We start from the raw sequence: 24083 nt of genomic DNA on the forward strand, positions 1-24083 counted from the left end.
TACATTCTAAGAAATCTGTAGGTCAGATTTACGGGTCAGCACTGAGGGAGTGTCTGTGAAGGAGTTCTTGGCCAATACTGTGAAAGCATGAAGTATGAACAGTATGTAAAGGTTAAACACCTTCCTAACTCGTCACCACGAGGACAGAAAGAAAAACAAATATCAGGCTTAAATAGGTCTGAAAAATCTATTTCTCTTGATATTGTTGCTGGGCTCTTTTTCACACATGCACACTGCCATCTTTGACCTACAGCACCTCTACCTTTTGCCCCATAGCCTCAGGACCATAATGTCATTGCAGTAAATGCAAATAGTCTGCAAACAAAGTCAAAGTCACCACAAACCAGTGCAAATACCGAACCACAGCAGCAATAAAAACCTAGACTCAAGGCATTTTATAGTTAAAAACCCCACCTTTATTTTATATGTATGAGGAACAGATTTTCATTTAAAATGAAACCTTCCTGATATGATCGTCTCAGTGCGTCAGTTCCATCGTGTCATTAGGAAAATAGTCAAAGATCAGGCTGATGACTAGAGACCAGAAGTTCACCTTTCTTTCTGACGTCATAAGCAGCCAGGTTTGAAGACAATTAAACCACACCCCATTAAATTACATAAGCATTGCTGCACTGCCCATCTGTGGGAGGTTACCCAGAGCCATGCAGCACTGTCGTGATGAAGCTTTTACAAGGCTTTCCATTCTTAACTGTGACTGGTTAGCAGGGAATTCCTTATCAGAGCTGAGCGGGCTGACGCCTGTGAGCAATCAGCCAAGTATACTGTCATGACTTTAAACCCATGAAACTTTAATAGCGATTTCCTGATGATTTAAGGAACAACTTCTGACTGTCAGGAAAGATTAGCCTCTTGAAGACCCAGCACAGCCACAATGGTGGACTCCCCACACCCTGTTGCGTACAATAGGGCTTAATTGATAACAAGAATGCTGATAATAACACTGTTGTGGCAGAAATCTGATCCCTCTCTAGTCTAATCTCATATTTACATCTTTATTGCAGCAGCAGGGAGATGCTCAGCTGTGTCTCCTACAATTTACACAGGCAGGGTCCAAAGTCTCAATAAACATCCATCCAATATGATCCTGGTAAATCCACCACCAAGGACATTTATGTAAAATCTCCTTTAATAAATGTATTATCTTCTTATTTAACTTCTTATTTAAACAACATGACCTGCATGACCACGCTGATGCACGATTTGTTGATTTCAGCAGGTTGTGCATTTTAAGATTTGGTCCTGTACAGTAGTAGTAGTGGATGTAACCTGATATAAGCTTCAGTAGGAATACTGCAAGTTCAAGGTGAAAAACATTTGGATGGGCTCCCCTAAATTGCCCAGAAAGACACACATCACTCCACTGTGACAAGTTCCTTATTCACCTCTGAGTAAGCGATCCATTTCTCTTCCTCCTCTTACAGTCAGTCCAAAGTCAAAGCGTCATAAAACCTCTGTCACTCATAGGCACGCTGAGTTTTATCCTTCCTCATACGGAGACGGATTCTATAAGACGCAAAGACGAGGAACGAGACGGGAATTAATGAAGATCCCACACCAAAGGATCATCGGGTAGACCGTTTTCATTTTAACGGTGACATTAACAGTGCTCTGTGATTTGTTTTACCGCTGCACACCTTGAGCGCTGACATTGAACACAACAGTTCAGATTAAAAAAGCCAAAAGAAACCCTTTAAATCGTCAGTACTTTGGTAATTGCAACTCATTGTATGGATTTCTTTTTCTTTTTCTCTCCAGGGACTAGAAATAAAAGAAACTTGTGATGTTGAGAAAGGTAAGGCTGAAACAAACTCGAGATAATAACTTTGGAGATGTGAGTTTTATTGAGAGAACTGCCGCCCCACCGAGTGTCACTTTGTGTTCCCGTAAACTGAAACCTAGTCCCGTGTCCCTGAAGGACAACGTGAAATCTTTCTGTCTTTTGCTTTCAGGGGGAATGGGTTTGGGTGGACTCGAGCATAGGGGTGCCCATCGGAGCAAGGGTCAAAGTAACACCGTCGGGTCAGCGGTTGCTGGTGGACGATGAGGGAAAGGTAAACAGTGCTTTTGCACTCTCACAGGGTAAAAGTCAAACATCCCAAAACGGCAACAGTTGGTGTTATGTTGCTGAGTGTATTCCCGTTTTCACCCTTCCTCAGGAGCGCAGGTTGTCACCGGAGCAGGAAGCCTCCCTCAAGATCATGCACCCTACATCGGTGGAGGGGGTGGACGACATGATCAAACTCGGGGACATGACGGAGGCCGGTCTCCTCAGGAACCTCCTGCTCAGACACAGACAAGGCATCATCTATGTGAGCAACACACTGAAGGAAAAAATGATTTTTGTCGCCAGTGTTCCTACATGCTTTGGACGCTTGTACTTTAAGTCAAGTATCTTTATCTTTACTGTCATTGTATAAACATGACACAGCAAAGCGTCTCCCAGAGCCAAATATAGAAAAAATATATTACAAGACAGAGAAGACAGTTGCTGAGGATAAAAAGCAGATTAAAAGTAAAATGGATTTGGTTCATTCAACTCAATTTTCAAAATATCTACACATCATGAGGCCAGCGCGCTGTGAATGACCTGATATAGACACTTAACGCTTTTGCCCAAAGACAGCAGGGATCTGCAAACCTGATTTGGATAAGTGGTTAAGAACAATTGGATGGCCTGATAATGGATTATAGGAAATATTCCTTTAATTTGTAACGGTTCGTTTCTCCCAGAACACCTTAAAACATCTTCCCTTGATGTTTGATTCCAGCCTCACATGAGCTGTTCAGCTTTCTCTCGCTGGGATTTCTTTCTTTTAATCAACTTTGATTCAATTGTGGCAAATCAGAACAATAGAACATTTTAAATCTCCAGGCAGACTCCAAATTTGCACAAACTTCACTGTCGAACATTTAATTTTCACTATCTTTTACTAGCGACAGTACATTTTTTATTCAAGAGTTAAAAAAAAAAAACATTTACTGAGTCGCAAATAAAAACACAGACGCTGTAACATTTATCATTTTACAGGTCCGGTGGACAAACTTTCTAAATGTTCATACTCTTACCTTTTTATTTAGTGTCTGACATAATGAGATGGATATGAATAGACATAAGTAGCAGATATAAGTAAGCATTCTAATAACTTTAATAACTGCTCTGTTTTTAGCCGTGATTGAAAATAGCATTGGATCATTTGACAAGAGCAACATTAAGTATCTTGTCACTCCACACACAGGATGTACCCTTAACATCATTTTGGTTAAATTTTCAATTCAGTTCAATTCAGTTTATTTATATTGCACCAAATCACAACAACAGCCTCAAGACACTTTATTTTGTAAGGTAAAGATCCTACAATAATACACAGAAAACAGAGAAAGCCCCCAACAATCAGATGACCCCCATAAGCAAACACTTTGAAAGTGGGAAGGAAAAACTCTCAGATTCAGGGAGATGTTGTGGAATAGAGCCAGAGATTAATAATAACTATTGACTGTTTATAAACACGTAGTAAGTGGAGAAAGTTGAAGGAGATTCTTTTCTAATGCAACATTTCTATGATTGTGTAGACCTACACGGGCTCGGTGCTGGTGGCCGTGAATCCATACAAAGATTTTCCAATATACACAGAAGAGCAGGTAAGGATATGCTCAGCTGATGACTTCACTGTAATATCGCAGTGATCTACTTCACACGCGTACCCTCCTTTTTGTCTCCAGGTGAGGTTATACCATAAGCGAAAACTGGGAGAGCTCCCGCCCCACATCTTTTCCATCGCTGAGGCCTGTTACTTTAACATGACTCGCCATCAAAAAAACCAGTGCTGCATCATCAGGTCAGCGTCTGTTATATCACTGAGGATCTTTAATATCTGAATTTGATTCTTTACAACTGCTCATTGATTTGATCCATCTCTGTAAGTGGGGAGTCTGGAGCAGGGAAGACCGAGAGCACTAAACTGATCCTGCAGTACCTGGCAGCCGTCAGCGGTGAGCTCTCTGAGCAGCGGATTGAGAAGCAGATCCTGGAGTCCAACCCGATTCTAGAAGGTAGAAAACACCAGCCAAAGAGTGCACAGTCATTATTAAATGTTGTCTTTATGGCATGGATGAACAACAACAACTTTTTTTTTCTTTTTGCATTTCAGCTTTTGGAAACGCTAAAACAATCCGCAATGACAACTCCAGCCGCTTTGGGAAATATTTGGAAATCTTCTTCAACAAGGATGGAGTGATTGAGGGTGCACGCGTGGAGCAGTATCTTCTGGAAAAGTCTCGTGTCTGTCGTCAGGTGAGTAAGCTCTGTTAAGACAACCTTTGTTATCTCTCCACGGGGCGGGAATGTGCGGTAAACCAGTAAAAACACAACACGCTACGTCTGAAGAGTTTGTTTCAGTCGATGTGCTGTTGTTGGCTTAATCTCGTGTGCTGCTGTTGCCATTGTCACTATCAGTACCATCAACAAGAGGAGTGAAGCTAAAGTAAAAATGTTCCCACCCAGCCCGCATAAAAACTTGCGTGAGCTTATCATTTTGTAACACTAATGATTAATTTTTTCCTCTGCAACCTCAGGCTCTGGAGGAGCGAAATTACCACATATTTTATTGCCTGCTGGCAGGAATCTCAGCAGAGGAGAAAAAACGCCTGAGCCTCGGGAATGCCAAGGAATACAAATTCCTTACCAAGGTATTGCAATAAGGAAGGCTGTGACTGCCCGCATTGCTGGTGAAGTTATTGTGATGTCGTGTAATTTATGGAAAAAATTCTGCTAGTTCATTGCCCAGACTGTCCTGTAGTTTTAAAGGTTTTATTAATTCACAGCAAGTTTTCTTTTTCTTTTTTGTAAAAAACAAAACAAAACAGACATTTCTACACTAGATAGTAGAAAAATAAGAAATTGTATGTCATGTAATCTATTAGTCATTTACTTTAGTGTGTAGTATAAATTGCAGTATTGTTAATTATTAATTGGCAAAGCTGTAAAACTTATGAAAATACAATGAAAAGTTTTAAATCTACGCACCCCTTCACATTTTCCAAAGCTGTCCTGTGGGCCAGATTGGAGTCTTTGCAAGGCCTGTTCTGGCCCCGAGGCCTTATGTTTGACACCCCTGCTTTCTCCTAGCTATTCTAAATCTTGTCTCTCACTCTTCAGGGCAACTGCATTGCTTGTGGAGGACGAGACGATGCCAAAGACTACAGTCGTATTAATTCCGCCCTAAAAACGCTGAATTTCTCAGGAAAAGACTGTCATGAAATCTTCAAGCTCCTGGCGGCCGTACTACACCTGGGAAACGTCTGCTTTGAGGGTGAGGATACAGAGTTAGAAACTATGTAAAGATTTTAGCCTGCACATAATGGAGCTTAGTTTATCTTTAAAATCATTTCCCTATCAGATTTCAGCAGAACAACTATTCAAGTGTTGCCTAACGTTTAATCAAACATATCTCCATTCCTAATTTTATCAATGCTAGATTTTGATCAGCAAACAAGCATATAATAAATAAGAGCATCAGTAGGCCTGATGATACCTATGGCAGATTGCAGTCTGTTCAGATCTATTATTAAATGAGTGAACGGATTTATTGTTCCATAAACAGGCAGCTAGTTATACAACAGTGAAACTGAATAGCAGTGAGCACCTGAATTACATAAGACTAAATCATTTCTACACTTTGAATTTGTCAATGAAATTATTATTTTTTTTTTAAATGGAGAAGTTGATTTATTGGTTTATTGGTTTGGCTCATGTCACCGTTTCCCAAACAAAGTTGAGAGATAGTGTCATGATTTTTTACATATAACTTTGGCAGCACGGTGGTTAGCACTGTTGCCGCACAGCAAGAAGGTCCTAAGTTCTATTCCACCATCAGGCCGGGGTCTTTCTGTGTGGAGTTTGCATGTGTTTGCGTTGATTCTCCCCGGGTACTCCGGCTTCCTCCCACCGTCCAAAGACATGCAGCTTGTGGGGATAGGTTAATTGGATAATCCAAATTACCACTAGGTGTGAATGTGAGTGCAAATGGTTGTCTGTCCCTGTGTGTTAGCCCTGCGACAGACTGGCGACCTGTCCAGGGTGTACCCCGCCTCTTGGCCTATGACAGCTGGGATAGGCTCCAGCGACCCTGAAAAGGATAAGCGGAAGCGAATGGATGGTTAGAACTTTGGAACAGCTGTTTTGGAATGAATGAAAGTTTCTTTGTTTCACTGACACCAGAGAACCAAAAGAATATTAATTTCACCATCAGCTTTTGGTCCCTAGATGCATCTGTTGGATTTGTGCATTAGCATTATTTTATGTTCCAAGCTAGATACATTTGTGACTTGTACTTGTGTAGTTGGAAGTGGTTTGGTTAAATCTCCTGACTGGTTGTAATATCTTTTAAAACTCACACTGACCTCATTTCACAGGATTACTCCTCACAGCTGTTATTGTGCTGTTTGTGTCTTATGTGTGAATTTGTGTTTCCATCAGCCAACACTCAAAATAACCTGGAAACCAGTGAAGTCAGCAAATCAGAACATTTCAATGTGGCGGCATCACTACTGGAGGTGGGTCTCCTTCTCTATTAGCAGGTAAGATCTACTTTGCTATTAAATAGCACTAGTAAAGGTTTTTTTTTCTGTTTCTTGTGCTTAAAGGTGGAGAAGCCCACCCTGGCGACCAATCTGACTCATCGATCCTTTAAGACCAACCGCGAAATGGTGACTAAACCTCTGAGCTGTGAACAGGCAGCTGACTGCAGAGACGCCTTTGTGAAGGTAATGAGGGAGAGCCAGCAATTTTAAATCACTGCTTCCTTATTGGTTCCTGGCTTAGGATGAAAGAAACCTGGGCCCTGTAAATGCTGCACGCTGTACTTTATGAGGAAGCGTTCCAGTTTCACTGTGATAGAGCAGATGGTTTCCAACCTTTGACTGGTGCTTACAGCGTTGCTACAGTTACTCGGCATGTTTTAGAAAACTCTCGTCTTACTTTTCCTTGATGAGCTTCAGTGTAGATTGACTGATTTCTTATGATTGTAAGGTACAAGACGTGTAAAAATCCACACGCATCGTCACCAACATGTGGGTCAGGTGCAGAGCTCAAAAGAAACAATTAAATATAGAAAAGAATAAACAGTTTGCGTGTTTCAGAACTCCACTAAAATGTAACTCTGCTGGGTTTCTGTTCTCTCAGGCGATCTACAATAAGCTGTTCATATGGATTGTTAAGAAAATCAACAGTGTCATCTACAAGAAGCTGACCAGCAACTCCAAATCAGCCTACCTGTCCGTCGGCCTGCTTGACATCTTTGGCTTCGAGAACTTCAACACTAACAGGTCAGGAGGGTTTTTTTCTGTTATTCCTGTTTTGTACTTCATCAGATATTTTTTTCATTTTGACTTTTCATCTTGAATTAAGTTTAGTTTATGTTAGTTTAGTTTTTATTGTTGTTATAAATTTTTATTAGTTTCAGTGTTGGTTTTACTCTTTATAGCTATTATTGTAGTTAGGGCGTATGCCAAAAGCAAGGTTTTACAAAATCAGTACTGACATTGCAATTTAAGAAACAAAAAAAATTGATAGCAGGTGACTCACAGGCTCATAAACTTCCAAAGTCTCAATAAACATTTTTGTCAAAGCCTTAATAGACAAGTTATGATAACAAGAATATATTTTTTATTTTCACAAAATCATTTCAGTTTGATTTTTTCTAAACTCTAGTTTATCTTTTTAATTTAGTTAACTAAAAAGTCTAGCACTCTTTTTCACTTTAGCATTGTTCAGCTACAATAACCTTAGCCTGAACTGTTGATGCAAAGCAGCATAGATTAGATATTTAAGGAAACAAGCAGCTGAACCTAATAAAGTACATAATAAAGTGGCCTGTGAGTGTACATTACCAGTATCTTCATTTTTATCCATTCGATTAGTTGAGTCAAACGTATTTCTCAGATATCTTTAAGCTTTCACAGCCGTTGCACTGCCGCCCTGACATATTTATGAAACATTAGACGATCAGACATTTCGTGGTATACTAAGGCATCTAATTTTCACAGTTATCACTATTTACAAGCCATCGTTTATTTTACAGTTTTGAGCAGCTTTGCATTAACTTTGCCAACGAGAAGCTGCAGCAGTTCTTCGTGGCCCACATCTTCAAGCTCGAGCAGAAGGAGTACATGAAGCAGGGCGTCATGTGGGATAACATCAACTTTAGCGACAATCAGAAGATTCTCGACCTTCTAGCTGGAATGCAATGTAATGTGCTGGCTCTTGTTGATGAAGAGAGCCACTTTCCAAAGGTATGCTTCTGCTGAGGTTTCTTATTTAAGGTTCTGCCCTGCTGCAGAAGCTTTTTTATTCAAAAGAATCACTTGGTTGGCCTTAGGGTACAGACGCTACGATGCTAGAGAAGTTGAACCAGCACCACAAAGGACACAAGAACTACATCGCCTCCAGGAGTGAACGTGACACAAACTTTGGGATTTGTCACTTCGCTGGCCTGGTTCAGTACGACTCCAATGGTAGGCAAGCAAACAGCAAATATTAAAACCTCAGCCAACGCAAGGTGCTCATGAGCGCAGTAATACTTTGTTGTTGCCTTTTTTCTCCTTCCTCAGGTTTCTTGGAAAAGAACAGGGATGCTGTCAGTTCGGACATCATTAAGATGCTTGACATGTCTGCCAATAAGCTACTGCGTGACATATTTGAGTCTGAACTGTCAACCAATGGGATTAAGGCTGTTAAAAATAAAAAGTTCATCATGACCCCAAGCAACTCTCTGCGGGTATGAAAGGATAAAGTCATGTCTGATCCTTGGGCAAACTGCAATAAATGTTCCTGTGTCGTTTAGTTTCATAACGCTGCCAATGTTTATTTGATCAGGTGTATCAAGGACTTCATTTTTGAGTTTTTCCTTCTGTCACATGTCATCCTCACAGGGATTGGCTGACACTCGCAAACAAGTGCCGACACTGAGCGGCCAATTCCGGCAGTCTCTGGACTCCCTAATGAAGGCTCTGTCTGCCTGCCAGCCTTTCTTCATCCGCTGTTTCAAACCCAACAATGGCAAGCAATCTGAGGTGAATGAGCAACTGCTTCTGCCGCCATGGCAACACCATACAGTTGCTGTGTAAACTGAGCAATCATGTATGCTAAGAAAGGGAAATGAGGGGGAAGCTTGTGACAAACTAGTGTATTTCAGCAAACTAATGTTTGCTGAAATTAAGACATTTCCTTTAAATCCTGTCATTTCCCGAAATAATAAGGATGTTGCTGTGTTTTTTGTTTTGTTTTGTTTTTTTATGTTTACTGCCACCATTTGCAATAGAGCTCATTCTGTTTTGTGCCATAAACCAACGGAGCCAATTTCCTGTTAAATATCACCTGATATCACAGAGAGTAAAGTACAATGCTGCGCTAGTATCTGTTGAGCTTTTCTCACCCTTTGGATTTAGACTAGAAGTCACGAAAAGTTCACACATTCTGAACTCCCTGACCAATATTGTGGCAAAGCGTTGTTAGTCCACAGTGCCACGTGTCACAGTTCTCCTGTGAAATCCAAGCACCTGCTGGCAGGACTGGCACTTACTTGGTGATCGTGGTCCACACAGGACCACTTCAAATTCAAATGGGTCATTAAGTCTCAAATCAGCAAATGCTTTGTACATTTTCTGCTTGACCTTCCCTAATTTACCTAAAATTCTAATGAGCCAAAGTTTGAGCATATGTAAGGATTGCTATGAAAAAAGCACTGAATTTTCCAGGGTTTTATCTTCAATAGATTTTTAGATATTCATGTTCAAAAATTACCACATATTTCAAAGTGTGAAAAAAATATCCGGTGGGTCGACGGGCCATTTTTCAAAAAAATAGATCTTGAAAAGTATTTGAGCAAACAATTTCACAGCAATCATCATATATGTTCAAACTCGGGACCATAAAAAATGTTAAAATAAAATTTGAAAACATTTTTGAGATGGAATACCTCAGAGGTATTTTACTTTTCTTCCAGCCTCGCTGAGGTTAATAGCTGTTGTAAAAAATAAAACAGTGAGAATAAACATTGGGTAGATTTGCAATTTGATAGAATCAAAATCTGGCACACGGATATATTCACATGTGCCAAATTCGGCTTGGATGATCATTTGATTGGGTACACACTCAAATCAAGCTTAGAGTAATGAACTGCTGACATTTACTGTAGATGTGGAAATCACCCCATAGTCCAGCCTGAAAAATAAAAAGGTTGGATAGTTGTTGTGTTAAGAGAATATTCATCACCACTTTAATTTGTTCTCTTCTAGGTGTTTGACAGAGAGCTGTGTATGCGTCAGCTGAGATACTCCGGCATGATCGACACCATCCGTATTCGGAAGCTGGGATTTCCCATTCGACACACGTTCGACGACTTCTTAAAGCGCTACAGGGTGCTCCTGAAGACGACCGTCTGCAACCCCAATACCGTTAAGTCATGATGCATCCTGTTTTTGGAACCCAAGATGTGAAAATGAGTCTTTTATTGGGTTCTCTCATCAGTTCTTAACTGATATATTCTTTACTGTCTCTCCAGGAGTCTGCTGCGGCCTGTTGTAAAGCCATCTGTGAGGCGGTGATCGAAAGGGAGGGCGAATGGAAAATAGGCAATACCAAAGTTTTCCTAAAGGTGCCGAAAACTTCTAACCATGTTGTATTGTAGCTTTTTCTCAAGGCACAAGATGGTAAATGGCCTGTATTTGTATAGCACTTTACTAGTCCCTAAGGACCCCAAAGTGCTTTACACATTCACACACTGGTGATGGCAAGCTACATTGTAACCACAGCTACAATGTAGCCTGGGGTGCACTGACAGAGGCGAGGCTGCCGGACACTGGCGCCACCGGGTCCTCTGACCACCACCAGTAGGCAATGGGTGAAGTGTCTTACCCAAGGACACAACGACCAAGACTGTCCGAGCCGGGACTCGAACCGGCAACCTTCCGATTACAAGACGAACTGCAAACTCTTGAGCCACAATCGCCCCTTAGATGATCGTGGCCATGACATAGTGAAACACTAAATCAAAGAGACATTACATCTCTCTTGAATGATTGCAGAAAATGAATCTACATTAATGTGGATTCACATTAATGTGGATTCATTTTTGAAATATGATTAACAATTGAAGTTTTCTTCAATATCAGAAAGTCTTTTAAAATAAATTCTCTTTATTTCAGGATGTTCACGATTCTATTCTTGAAAAGCGGCGGGAACAAGAGCTCAGCAGGGTAGCTTTGGTGATCCAGAGAGTCATGCTTGGACAGAGAGACAGGTGCAGGATATCCTACACATTCATATCCAGTGCAGAGGGGACACATAAGAGGAAAGGACTGCACATATGAAGGCTTAAAAATACACCTTTTTAATAACTTAAGTTCTTTGCTTCAAATCTCTTTTAGAAAGTCTTTTCTGAGGAAGCGTTCGGCAGCCGTGGTGCTACAGCGGTCCTGGAGAGCCTACATGAAAACAAAGGTTCAATAACTTTTTATAGAAGTCAGAGCTTGTAGCTGCCTTGATGTTTAGGGAGGACTCACCTCAGGTTTGCTTCCCTCTTTCGGTCTGACCAGGTTCAGCGCGGCTTTGAGCGGCTGGCAGCACTAATCCGTAGCCGGAAACTCCAGGCAAAGTACCAAAAGCAGCGAGAAGCAGCAGTCGTCATACAAGCACAGGCATGTACTCTCATGTAGGAACTGTTTAGTGCAATATGTTACAAGTAGTTGTTTTTTATTGTTTGGAATATTGGAAAATATCGCTGTATTTGATCAAATTTTAAGCATTTTATAGTGAAATTAGGATATTTTATCAAATCTTATCAAAATCTACGTTACATATCGGTTGTTGTGTATTTAATTAATTACTGATATTTTTGTTATTTCTTAAATAATTTGCTTTAAATTGCACTGATTGATCGGGTTTAGGTACGAGGCTATGTGGCGAGGAAGGACTTGAAGAAAAAGAGAGAGGCAGTCACACGGCTGCAGGCGCAAAGGCGAGGAGTGCTGGCCAGAAGGGAAGTTGAGTCCATGATGAACACGGTGAGTGCTCAGCATCTTGGAAGGTAAAGTTGCACAAGTTGCACTCTGAAAAGGAGCCTACTTTCAAACCTTTTTGTCTCTTTTGTCTCGAAGGCTTTAGTTTTAAAACAGCTGGAGGAGGTCTCACAGATACTGGACAATGAAACCAAGTCAGAGTCAGAGCACGATTCAGACGACGAAGATCTTCCCGTCACGCCTTCAGTCAATGTAGCAGACGAAGAAACTTCAGAATCTGAGGTTAGCTGATTCTAATTCTGTCATGTTAACATGTCCTACTTTTTCTTCATTGAGTGTGTGCGTTTAAGATCTGGTATAAATTCTCTTTTCCCTCCAAAGACGAGTCACAGCAGTCCAGAGCCTGTAAAGATAATCTCTAAGCTCTTGGAGCCAGAGTTGATAGTCACCCCACCATCAAACTCGATATCCCCGACCCCTTCGGTGGATGAAGATAAGGAGGAGGAGACCGATGACTTTGAGGACGACGGTGATGAGTTTTCATTCTACAGGTTCAGCCAGCGTTACTTCCAGGACAGCGCCAGCCACACGCACATACCCTACCGACTCAAGAAGTCTCTTCTGCATCACGACGATGAGGGTGACACACTGGTGAGAAGTCAGACGGGAACGAGTCACAGCCGTATCACTATTAACCCAAGAGATTTCTCTCCTCACAAACAGTTTCTCATTCCTCTCCTCACCTCCAGGCATGTCTGACTATATGGTGGATCATTTTGCGCTTCATGGGGGATATACCAGAACCCAAATCCTCAGATGCCATATCAGTGGCATCAAGCAACACGCCCCAGGCTCCACCCAGCAGGCAGGGCAGGAGGCTGAGCAACTTGGTGGGACTGGACCAGGTAAACTATTACATATATCTTATTATTACACTGAAAAAAAAAACAATCTAACTATTTAACCTCTAGTAATGATGTCATTCTCGGACAGAAAATACTGAGGAAGAACAAGAAAAAGTTTGACAGAAGAGCCTCTTCTATCCCCGAGGAGGTGATTATAATACTCTTCATTCTGTCTTTTTTTTCTGTCACTGGTTCATAACACAAACTCTGTGGCAATTGTTATTATTATCACTGTTATTTGTATTATTGTCATCGTAACCAGCCAGAAAACTTGACAGGAGAAGAGGATGTTATGATTGGAGAGGGTACCACGCTGCAAAGGCCACTTTCAGACTTGGAAAAAATTCACATCATCATCGGCTATGCTCTGTCAAAACACGGCATATGGTAAATGCTGCCTTACAAGTATTTTGAAGAATGAACAATATGATATATCTGTAAATAACTGTAGGTAAATGTGTGTAAGTAATTTTAAGTAGTGTGAAATTGTATGCTAATTTTGCAGAAAAACAATAATTTTCTCATCTTACTAGACGGGCTATAGTTTTTGGGCTGTGGGCCGTATTTACTTGGATGTGTGATGAAAGGTTTCTCCCACTGAAAACGAGTCAACTTTCTGGGATTTACACAGGCTGCCTAAAATTACTTAGACATCAATTAAAATTACATATGCAGTACTTAAATGTAAGTATTTGTAGATAAATATGATTACATTGTCATTTCGATTATAATAACTACAATTCCATTTAATTACAGGGAACTGTGGTTATGGGCTGTATTTTAAGATGTTACCTACTTTTTTCATTTTTTTGGTTCTCTCTCTGTGCAGGGATGAGATCTATTGTCAGATCTGTAAACAGCTGTTGAAAAACAATGACAGGAGGAATCGTATGCAAGGGTGGATTCTCCTCTCCATCTGTCTGGGGATTTTCCCTCCAACAGACCTCTTTAGGAAGGTCAGTCTACATGAAGTCATTTTATTAATCCTGCCTCAAACTTCATGTTAATCCTTGTCATGCCACTTTAGTTGAATTTAGCCGAGGTATTATCGTGTTGCTTACTGTGTCCTGTTCTGTGCTTCACAGTATTTAGAGAACTTTCTCCGCAGAGGGCCATATGACTACAGGGGGTATTGCATTGAGCGCCTGAAACGTATCGTAGCCAATGGACCAAGAAAAGAGTTGCCCTGCTGGATAGAGCTACAGGTAAAAAGCAGAAGGTGCTCCAATATGGTGCTGAGGTCACTGTTTATTTAGTTTTAACTTTTGGCCAGCAGCAGCAAAATTTGAATTGTGGTTGGAAACAACTGGTTTTTTTCTTCTTTCTTACCCTGCACTGAAAGGCTGCCAGGACCAGGAAACCCATTGATACGACTGTGGAAATACAGGATGGTCGAAATATTGAAATACAACTGAACTCGTCCTCCACATCTGAGGAAGTCTGCCAAGATGTGGCCAATGACATCGGTCTCAAAGACACCTACGGATTCTCCCTGTACATTAGGCTCTATGACAAGGTCAGTGAAAGCTTCTGATTCTACATCAAGGCTTGGGTACTCTGTATCTTCTGACTGTAGGTTCAGACTAGTCCAGTGCAGAAAGATTTGCAGTTTGCCACACTCATTCAAACTCTGCTGACTTCTCGTCACCAGATGTGGTCTCTGGGGAACTCTGGGGCACACGTGCTAGATGCAATATCTCAGTGTGAGGAAGAGATGAGGAGGCAAGGCAGACTGGAGAAGGATACCCCATGGTCGCTGTCCCTCCGCAAGGAACTGTTCACACCCTGGCACGAAAGTAAACTAGATGAAGTCAGCACAGATCTTATCTACAGGCAGATCATCAAAGGAATCAAGGCAGGAGAGTACGTTGCTGATAAGGTAAGGCTTTTTCTTTTTTCCTAAAATATTACGGAAAACAGTGTGTAATAATAATAATAATAATACATTTTATTTACAGTCACCGCTCATGACACTCAGGCTATTAAGTTCCAAAATCGCAGTATGCACATCTACTTTTCTGGTGTATTTTCATCTTATGTACAAAATAAAGCACAAAAGGGGCACTAATTGTTGCTGGGCCAACGCTTAAAAGACCTTAAATATAAAAAAGCCTCCAAGGCACTCCCCTTTCAAAATAAAATAAAAATGCCTTCATTTTCATGGCAAGGTTTTGTAAAGGACTGCAGTCTCTTCCAGTGATAAGCTAGCTGCCTTATCACGTAAAACAGTTAAAGCCAGTAAAACTGCTGCAGTCTGAGAAGTAACTCATGAATAATTATTTTAATATCCTTCTTTAATCAGGATTTATATTGTAACAATAGAACAACTGACAAACCCACAGAAACCTCTCATTCAATCTTGCAGCTCCTGTAAGCCTTATAAGACATCTTAGCTTGGCTTTAGCTTAGCTAACGTTTAAGCAAATGGCAGACAGAAGAAGAAAGTGAACAACTAGCTTGGATACATGGTGGGATGTATGTAACGGCCAAAGAGTTGGAAAAATATAACGACTAGGAAAGTGAAAGCCGATGTTAATTTAAATGGAATAGCTGACTGCTTACATTGCTTTGTGGCTGTCAGACGCATAGACGGGCAACCATTTCCTACTAGCTTAGCCTGAAATTTGTAGATGTTTGTTCACGGCTAGTTTCTATTGCCTGTGTCTCACTAAAGAACAAGGAAGGATTTGGAAAACAAGAAAATCTATCAGTAAAGTTTTATTTATTTATTTTTTTCATCCATTGTGTTTTTAGAGTAAATGCAATAATTGTGATTCTTAAATGAACAAATTAAGAGTAAGAAACTAGATAACTGTAAATGTAAAATTTACTATACTGTGGTGCTAAACAGTATATCAGCAGGCATTTTGTAGTTTTCAAATATTTTGCAGCTCAAATAAGTTACTTAGTGAGGTCAACTATTTCTTATTTGTCCACTTTTTATTCTACTATAAATTTTATCATGATGTTCTCCAAACATTTTGTCAACTGTATCTAATAAAGTTGTACTTTATCTACTCAGGATGATGATTATATCCAGCTGGCAATAATGCACTATTACATCATGTTTGGCTCCGAGTATAGCGTTGAGAACGTCACCAAAGTGGTTAATGAGTGCATCACCACCCAGCTTATTGAAAGCAAGTCTAAAACAAGATGGACCCAGTTCATCAGCTCAGCACACAAAGAGGTAAATCAGTCTATTTTATGTATGGTCAGCATGGATTGTTTTAAAACATAACGCCTCATAAAGGCACCCTCACAATCGTCATTACCTCATGTAGGGTCCTTATGTCAGTGGGAGGCAAAACTCGGATGAGGTAAAAGGAGAACTGGTGGACATCGCACGCAAGAAGTGGGCAATCCACTTTTCAAAGTTTTTTGAAGTCACAATGATGTCAGGTGAGTCTGCGCACAGCTTTTTTCACACAGAGGCTGGGATATACAATCCTTTTACAAGTGAATGTTGCCGTGTTACACATTTGTATTGCAAACTTTACTTCTGCTAACTAGCATTTATGAATTCCAATTCACTACTTAAAATCTGCAACACCATATCTGTCCACAGGACCACCTTTGCCCAAAAGCAGATTTATTGTGGCTATAAACTGGACTGGCATCTTCTTCATGGACGAGAGAAATAGGCAACTTCATGAAATTCCTTACATAGCAGTTAGGAAAGTCCAGGAGAAGAGGTACGGTCTCACATTTTTATGTCTGTGTGTATGTAAATTTGCTCTATTTACTTTCTTAAAAAGATTTTTAAATTGTGCCTTTAAAAGAATCTAATAAAACTGACACTGATGATTATGACCCATTTAGTGACAGTGCCCAGACCATTAGCTTGATCACGATCACAGGAGAGTATGTCCTGAAGTCTCCTGAAGCTGAGAAAATTGTAACACTGATAGAGAACAATGTGGAAGGGCTGAGACAGCGCTCAGTGTTTGCAACCGCTCAGCAGGACTCTAGCAAATCAGGTAAGAGTCTACAGCATGTTCAGTATCCATAAATACAGTCACGCACACCAAAACACTCACGTCTGTCTGTCTCTGTACGCTTCTGCAGATGACCCGCTGTTTCTGGTTTGTAAGCGAGGTGACCTCCTGCAAGTAGACAAAGAAAAAAGTGCCCCTAATGAGAGCTGTTTCATCGCCACCAACAAGCGCACTGGCAGCTCTGGTGCAGTCTATAAGAAAATATTGCTGTTCCTGCCAACTCTTACCGAGCCGACTAGTGAAATGCTGGTAAAGTTGACTTTACCTTACATGTTGAGTAGTTATGACTAGTTTATCAGAGCTCAGGTATAGGCAAATCACTGATTTCATTTTTAATGGTGTTTTAATGGTAAAGACTTTACTAAAGAACAGAAAATCTTTACAGACATGAAGATTTTTCATCGTGCGCTTCTAAGTCTATGCAGTGAGAGATGCACAAGTTCTGTTAGTTCACATCACATAACGCCCTCTTGTAGTTTATCTGGCAAATTGCTTCTGACCCTTCAGGAACAACTCAATCCAAAGCAGGATAAGAGGAGAGCTTCACTAGTTCTTAACCCCGTTCAAGGAGAAGAAACAGTGGCCCCTGTCTCTTTGAAAGAGTTTGCCCTTGAGAATTTCAGGTAATACTGAGGCTCTTGTATTTTTAGCTAAACGCCACTTCTCAAAAATGTGGCATTCATGTTTGACTCTTCATTTGGCAAATCGAACAGCACTCGTGCAGACGATATTTAAGCTCTTTGTCCCTCGCAGATCTGTGAGTGGCGGTCGGCAAGGATACAAAGGAGGCAACAGAGAGAAACTGTGGGTCATTTCCAGAGAGCCTCTCAAGCAACCACTCCTGAAGGTGCTGGTCAACAACTCTGAGCTCAGCAACCTGGCCTGCAGTGCCTTCACTGATATCCTTTTAAAAAACACATGAACTGGTACCTGCATTTATGGATTGCTGAGATGTTTTCTTATGACTAAACCACAGTTTAACTAGCATCCATACTGTTGGTTCACATAGGCAGATATTTGAAAGTATGGTACCAAATTCTTCAGCAGTTTGTCTGTAATCTAAAGAGGAAAGAGCCATGTCTAATTTTAATGTCGTTTGAGTGAGTCCTTAACGTTAGCCTCTACCCATCCTGAAGTACATGGGCGACTACCCCATCAAACATGTCCGCAGTCCCGTAGAGTTGACCGACCAGATCTTTGGTCCAGCCACAAAGCATGAAGAACTGCGCGATGAAATTTACTGCCAGATCATGAGACAGATGACCGCCAACAGCAACAGGTTCTCCAGTGTGCTTCACTGTGTCGGAAAGACACCAAAACAATAATCACAAAAAATCCATTTCCATCATATCGTTTTCTCTTTCTTCCCCTCACTTCAGTTTGAGTATGGAGCGTGGGTGGCAGCTGATGTGGCTGTGTTCAGGCTTGTTCCCGCCCAGCTGGGATTTATTGAAACACACACAGTGCTTCCTGGAGTCGCGGCCCAGATACCCACTGGCTGCTCTTTGCCTGGAGAGGCTGCAGGAGATCTGCAGGTCAGCCTGGCGATACGAACACTATTTAGAAACAAAAATCCTGAGAAGATTAGAATTACTGATTATTTTGATACTTCAAAATGTGGTTGTCCGTATTTTAGAAATAGCATTGCTTTAAAACTGGTATTAAATTGTGATGAAAATCTAACTGACAGAATCTACTCTCTGGTAAATGCTGGCCCCCAAAATTACCACAATGCACACTTTAGAAACCACAAAAAAGTTTATCAGCTGAGTTTACTGAGTTTAATTTTTTTTTTTTAAAAACATATCCACGGTATTGTAACTTAGTGATCTGAAATTCCACATAAATATATTTTTGTGTGTGTAACTTCATTTGTTTTGTATACTCAGTAAGAAGCCCAGGAATCTTCCTCCCCATTTCGTAGAAGTGGACGCTATCCAACAGAACAGCCCTAAGATCTTCCAGAAAGTCCACTTCCCAGATGATACAACTGATGTAAGAACCTGCATTCAATCAATTTTTGGATTTAATGATAATTTTAAAAAATGCAATCATTTGCACAACTCATAAATCCCTATTTTATTCACAATAGAACATGAAATCATGTTGAATGTTTAAACTTGAATGTTTACCCCTTTGACGCATAGTGGTCACTACAGTGGACAACTATCCAAATGCTGTTTTCTTGAGTTTGTGTCAGTGTTGATGATATACTTGCACATAAACCACTACATTGGACACTGATGTGTCCATACCCTGCCACCTACTGGTCGTTTAATATTACTATAGATGTATGATGTGTTTCATTGTAATTATTGTTATTTAACCCTTTCATGCATGAATTATGACAACCTTGATCATGATTTTTTCTTAAGCATTGTTATTCATCTTTTCAAGCCTAAAGATGAATAAAAAATCCTGATCGAGGTTGTCATAATTCTGCATGAAAGGGTTAAATTTTGCTATTTGATGAAATATATTCAGTCATTTTGATTTGGATCGAAGCAACATAGCTCAAAAAAATTGGCAAAGGCTAGAAAACCTAAAAAGAAACCTTTGCAGGAATATTATTGCACTGTCTAGGTTATGTGGTAATAGATCAATAACATGACTGGGTATAAAAAGAACATCTTAGAGGGGCGGAGTTTCTCAGAAGTAAAGCTGAGAGGTTCACCATCTGCAAAACATTGCATTTGCAAATTGTGGGAAATTTTCAGCATATTATTCCTGAATGTAAAACTGGGAAGACCAAATATCCCATGTTCCAGATATGCTGCCTTCTTTTTCTTTGGGATAAAGCTCTCTTAAAATGGACTAAGGCAAAAAAAAAAAAGCCTGGATCTCTGATGCCACAGGGAATTGGCAGCTTGCATATCTGAAAAGAAACGACCAATGCAGGTTTTAGAGCAACATATGCTCCCATCCAGATGACGTGTCGTCCAAGGAAGTCTGTGCATATTTCGGCAAGACAATGTAAAATTGCATACTGAAGCTTTTACAACAGGATTGCTTAGTAGTAGAGGAGTCCAGGTGCTGAACTACCTGATGTCCAGACCTTTTACAAATTAAAAACATTTGGCTCATCAATGCTGTGACACATTTAACATAGTGTCACAGGTTTCTTGGCATTGGAGTTGTATTAACCATAAGAGAGAGATTAAGAATCAGTTTTGCCATTAAATGTCGATTTAATGTTATCATGATTTCTTGTCCTTGCTGTGGCGCAGATAGTCGAGGTGACATCAACAACCACAATTGGAGACATGTGCATCAGCATCGCCTCTCAGCTCATTCTGTACTCACCTGAAGGATACGGCCTGTACCTGAAAACACTAACCAAGGTGGTGTTGCCTAACACTGTCAGTTCAGTGTTTTCGATCAGACATTAGCTTGCACAGTGATCTGATAGAAAAGACAAAAATGCTATGCACAATATCACAATACAGTCCATATGTAACAAATACATCTTTTTCCTTTATGTGACGAAGCTTTTTTGGTTTCAATTCTTAGACGGTGAGCATGGAGGAGGATAAATATTTCTTTGACAGTCTAAAGATAACCTCAGACGTCCCCAAAAAAAGAAAAAAGGGGAAAGAAGGTAATGGAGTAAACCAACTGCGGTCACTTTTTTTTTTATGCATGTCTTTGCCTTGACAGATCTAATCAGTGTAAATCTCACTTTTTTTAGTCACTCAGACCAATTTACCTTCCTTGGTGCTCTTTAAGAGGAAGCTCTGGTTCAATGTGAACCCGGGGAAAGATGTGAAAGCAGATCTCACTTTCCATTTCCCACAGGTATCTATATTACAACCACTCTCTTTATTCACTGAGATTCTTTTCATGTTTAAGATGAATAATTGTCACGATATCTTACCTCGAATTTGCTTCTTTGCAGGAACGATCGAAGTACCTGCGGGGATACCACGACTGCACCAAAGAAGACATGATTACCCTGGGTGGGCTCCTATTCAGAGTCAAAGTAGAATCAGACATGTCACAGTTCGTCATGATCCCCAAAATGTTGAAGGACCTGGTTCCTGCTGACCAGCAAAAGATCATGTCCCCTGATGAATGGAAGAAGGTAAAGAACAAATTGTACAGAAGCACCCCCCAAATGGTCTATTTCATGTCTCAGAAGATGGGATTGGAGCTCCGGTGTAAGGCTATTTTATGCTTTATTGTTTTTCTTGCAGCACATCATCTCCTCATACAAGCAGCAGAGTGGCATCACAGTGGACGAAGCCAAAATCGACTTCCTAAAAATCATTTCAAGTTGGCCAACCTTTGGCTGTGCCTTCTTTGAAGTTAAAGTGAGTTAGCTGGAGTAAGTGACAGACACACTGGCCCGCAAGAATTTGAGGAAACTGATGTTACGTTGTTTCATTTGCAGCAAACATGTGAATCTAGCTACCCAGCTATACTTCTGATCGGCATCAATAAGCAAGGGGTTCGCTTAGTAGACCCAGAAACAAAGGTATGTTCAATAAAAAGCACAATATATTTATATTTTTACAGTAGCCTAAGGTCATTTGTGCTTATTTGCAAATAACATTGCATTACTTGAAACTCTTTTAGGACACAATGATAATGCACGAGTTCAGCCGCATCACAGAATATTTCAGCAAAGGCAACTCCTTCCAGATGACCATCGGCACCATGTTCAGGGGCATCACCTTTGTCTGTGAAACCCCAAATGTGAGTGACGGGCTTTGAATGTATTTTGATGCATGACAAAACACAGAATTTCCTTTAGAATGAATGCCAATAAATGTTAAGGAGAATAAAATATGATGTGAAAGATTTGCACAAAAAGAATCATTCTTTTCTTTTTCAGGCCCACACGATCGAAGACCTCCTCAGATCCTACGTCAGCATGTATGAAAAGGCAAGGCAGGCCCCCCTTAATCACAGGAAGAGCATATTTTCTTAAGGTTTCACTGGCAGAAGTATAGACTTAACCTTTGTGGATTATATGTACTCCTGCCCAATGTCTCTATAGGAATGTATTTGTATCCTTAAAAATACAAACTCATCAATTTGTACATTTAGATTTTAGCATTTACAATTCTTTCTAATGAACAAGCATTCAAACTGTAATATTTCCATTGTTATCGCCTTAAATGCAGTAAAATTCTGTTTTGTGAAGAAACGGTTGCATGTCCACGACTTCCTCTGACATTCATGTAACTGTCATGGCATTAAACTATGACGTCCAACTGTGTCCTATTCCTACAATGATTAACATTTAACAGTAAATTTTGCAATTCACAAAACACTGATTACATTTCCCTGCTGCTTCTTATGTCTTGCATTTTAAAACACAGCTTTTTTTAGCGCACATTCCCATCAGTTTCAAAATAAAACATTTTTAAAAACCCACTTTTCACCAAGAAATATGTGCACTTGCATTAAAACGCAGCTCCCTTTTCACAAACAGGAACCCTTGTGCATGGAAGTATTTTCCATTTTCATTAATACGTTTAGGATATGTGAAATTCATGTTAACAAACTGTTAATCTTCACATGCTTTGTAGTGTTTTATGCAACAAACCAGAACATTATAATAAGCCTGTGGCCTAAAATAGACCAGATTGTTGTTAAGGGAGGGAAAAAACTAACTGATAAACTATTCTTTACTGATCGAGACATTCAGTCCTTGCTAGGTCTTAAAGTTAGGTCAGTATGGTTAGGTAATAATGACATATTATACTGTGTCATTATTATTACTATTGTTATTTAACAAAAAGCTAAATGCAGAAGCAGTGCATGAAAAACTATGACAGCCTGTGATTCAGTAACTTGTATAACAACACTACCAATAACTTAATAACCCAAAGTAATCGTATTCCATATTATTTTATCAGTTTTTCACATCACTGTAGAGGAACTTTGCTTCACTCTTTTTTTAAAGCATTACTTCAGCTCAGTAAAGTTTTCAAGCAGTCATTTATGCACACCTCAGAGTCCCGCCACAACATTTCAATCAGGCTGAGGTCTGCACTTCGACTGGGCCATTGCTACACCTTAATTCTTTTCTTTCTTCGGTGGTTCTGTGGTAGATTTGCTGCTATACTTGGGATCATTGTCCTGCTGCGTGACCCAGTTTTGGCTAAGCTTTAGATGTCGGACATAAGGCCACACATCTGACTCTAGAATACTTTGGTATACAGATGAGCTCATGATGTAAAGCCCAAATCATCACCCCTCCTCCACCGTGCATCACAGTTGGTATGAGGTGTTTTCTACAGAGGTGCCAGCACTTTCTGAGGAATCAAGTACATTTTATTAGCAGCACTTAGCTGCTACTTACCCTCTTAATTCCTATAAAAGCAGTAAGGGTGTGCTTAGTGTTTCCACACACTGCATTTTGGCTTATTTAATGTTAAATAAATAATAACTCATTATAATAATGTTGTGTGATGTTGTTCATTTGAGATTGTATTATAGAGTAAACTTTATTCATATGATTCTACTATTACTTTTTTACTATTTCTAATGTCTCTTGAATCTGTAGTTAAACTAATCATTTTAGTCCATGAGGTATGGTCATCTTCATACGATGCGAGATTTGAAAGTTTTTCCCTTTTCAGAAGGATTCTTGATTGTCTTGTAAATATTCTGATGAGCATATTTGTTACTACTTTTAGCCTTATTGAGTAGTCGCCTACAGTATGCTACATAACTGCAGATGCATATATTTACTAATACTATATTTCAATATTTTCAATACATAGGTACATTAATTTTTATTCCAAGTCTACCTGCTTTTTTATTACTGGATTGATTCATATATCATAAAATGATATAAGGAAAGAAGGATGTTGGCATGGACTGCATCCTAAATTGTCTTACTTTTATCTGGACTTTGAACGTGTATCAAGGTATTTTAAATGTTTCTTTATTTTCTTATAATTGATCGAGTTTTTCTATGCTTGAAAATAATTGAAATACTTTAAACAGAAAATTGTTTGTTTTATATTTTTTTATTTTTAACAGTTGGACTGTTGGATGCCAGAGCTGTTATAAAAAGTCATACCTTTGCAACTGTGCGGCTACTTCTTTTCCGCTTCACTTCCTCTGCTTTGTCAAACTTTTCTTATTTTCTGAAAGGCCATTATTGTTGCAGGCCTTAGCTGTGTGCAGT

General features: G+C 39.9%; 1 protein-coding gene across 1 annotated transcript; it reads left to right on the plus strand.

The window, feature by feature from the left end:
• The first annotated feature begins 1465 nt into the window (after positions 1-1465).
• Positions 1466-23757, plus strand: LOC101483740 (unconventional myosin-VIIa). The gene is made up of 49 exons (XM_076877029.1): positions 1466-1590; positions 1777-1813; positions 1971-2330; positions 3592-3660; positions 3742-3857; positions 3944-4071; positions 4170-4312; positions 4594-4707; positions 5177-5330; positions 6497-6573; positions 6664-6783; positions 7202-7344; positions 8100-8310; positions 8397-8532; positions 8629-8795; positions 8950-9090; positions 10315-10473; positions 10581-10673; positions 11224-11318; positions 11446-11518; positions 11614-11715; positions 11965-12081; positions 12175-12318; positions 12418-12687; positions 12786-12941; positions 13030-13089; positions 13204-13328; positions 13771-13897; positions 14027-14146; positions 14284-14457; positions 14593-14820; positions 15964-16131; positions 16226-16343; positions 16510-16636; positions 16764-16921; positions 17010-17188; positions 17447-17562; positions 17693-17838; positions 18065-18218; positions 18319-18474; positions 18829-18934; positions 20167-20280; positions 20450-20537; positions 20628-20734; positions 20835-21020; positions 21133-21249; positions 21330-21413; positions 21515-21634; positions 21774-23757. Exons 2-49 carry the CDS (start codon positions 1802-1804, stop codon positions 21867-21869), a joined length of 6474 nt encoding a protein of 2157 aa, XP_076733144.1. The 5' UTR covers positions 1466-1590; positions 1777-1801; the 3' UTR covers positions 21870-23757.
• The last annotated feature ends 326 nt before the right edge of the window (positions 23758-24083 follow it).

This window comes from Maylandia zebra, linkage group LG18, assembly GCF_041146795.1.
Source record: "Maylandia zebra isolate NMK-2024a linkage group LG18, Mzebra_GT3a, whole genome shotgun sequence".
NCBI lineage: Eukaryota > Metazoa > Chordata > Actinopteri > Cichliformes > Cichlidae > Maylandia > Maylandia zebra.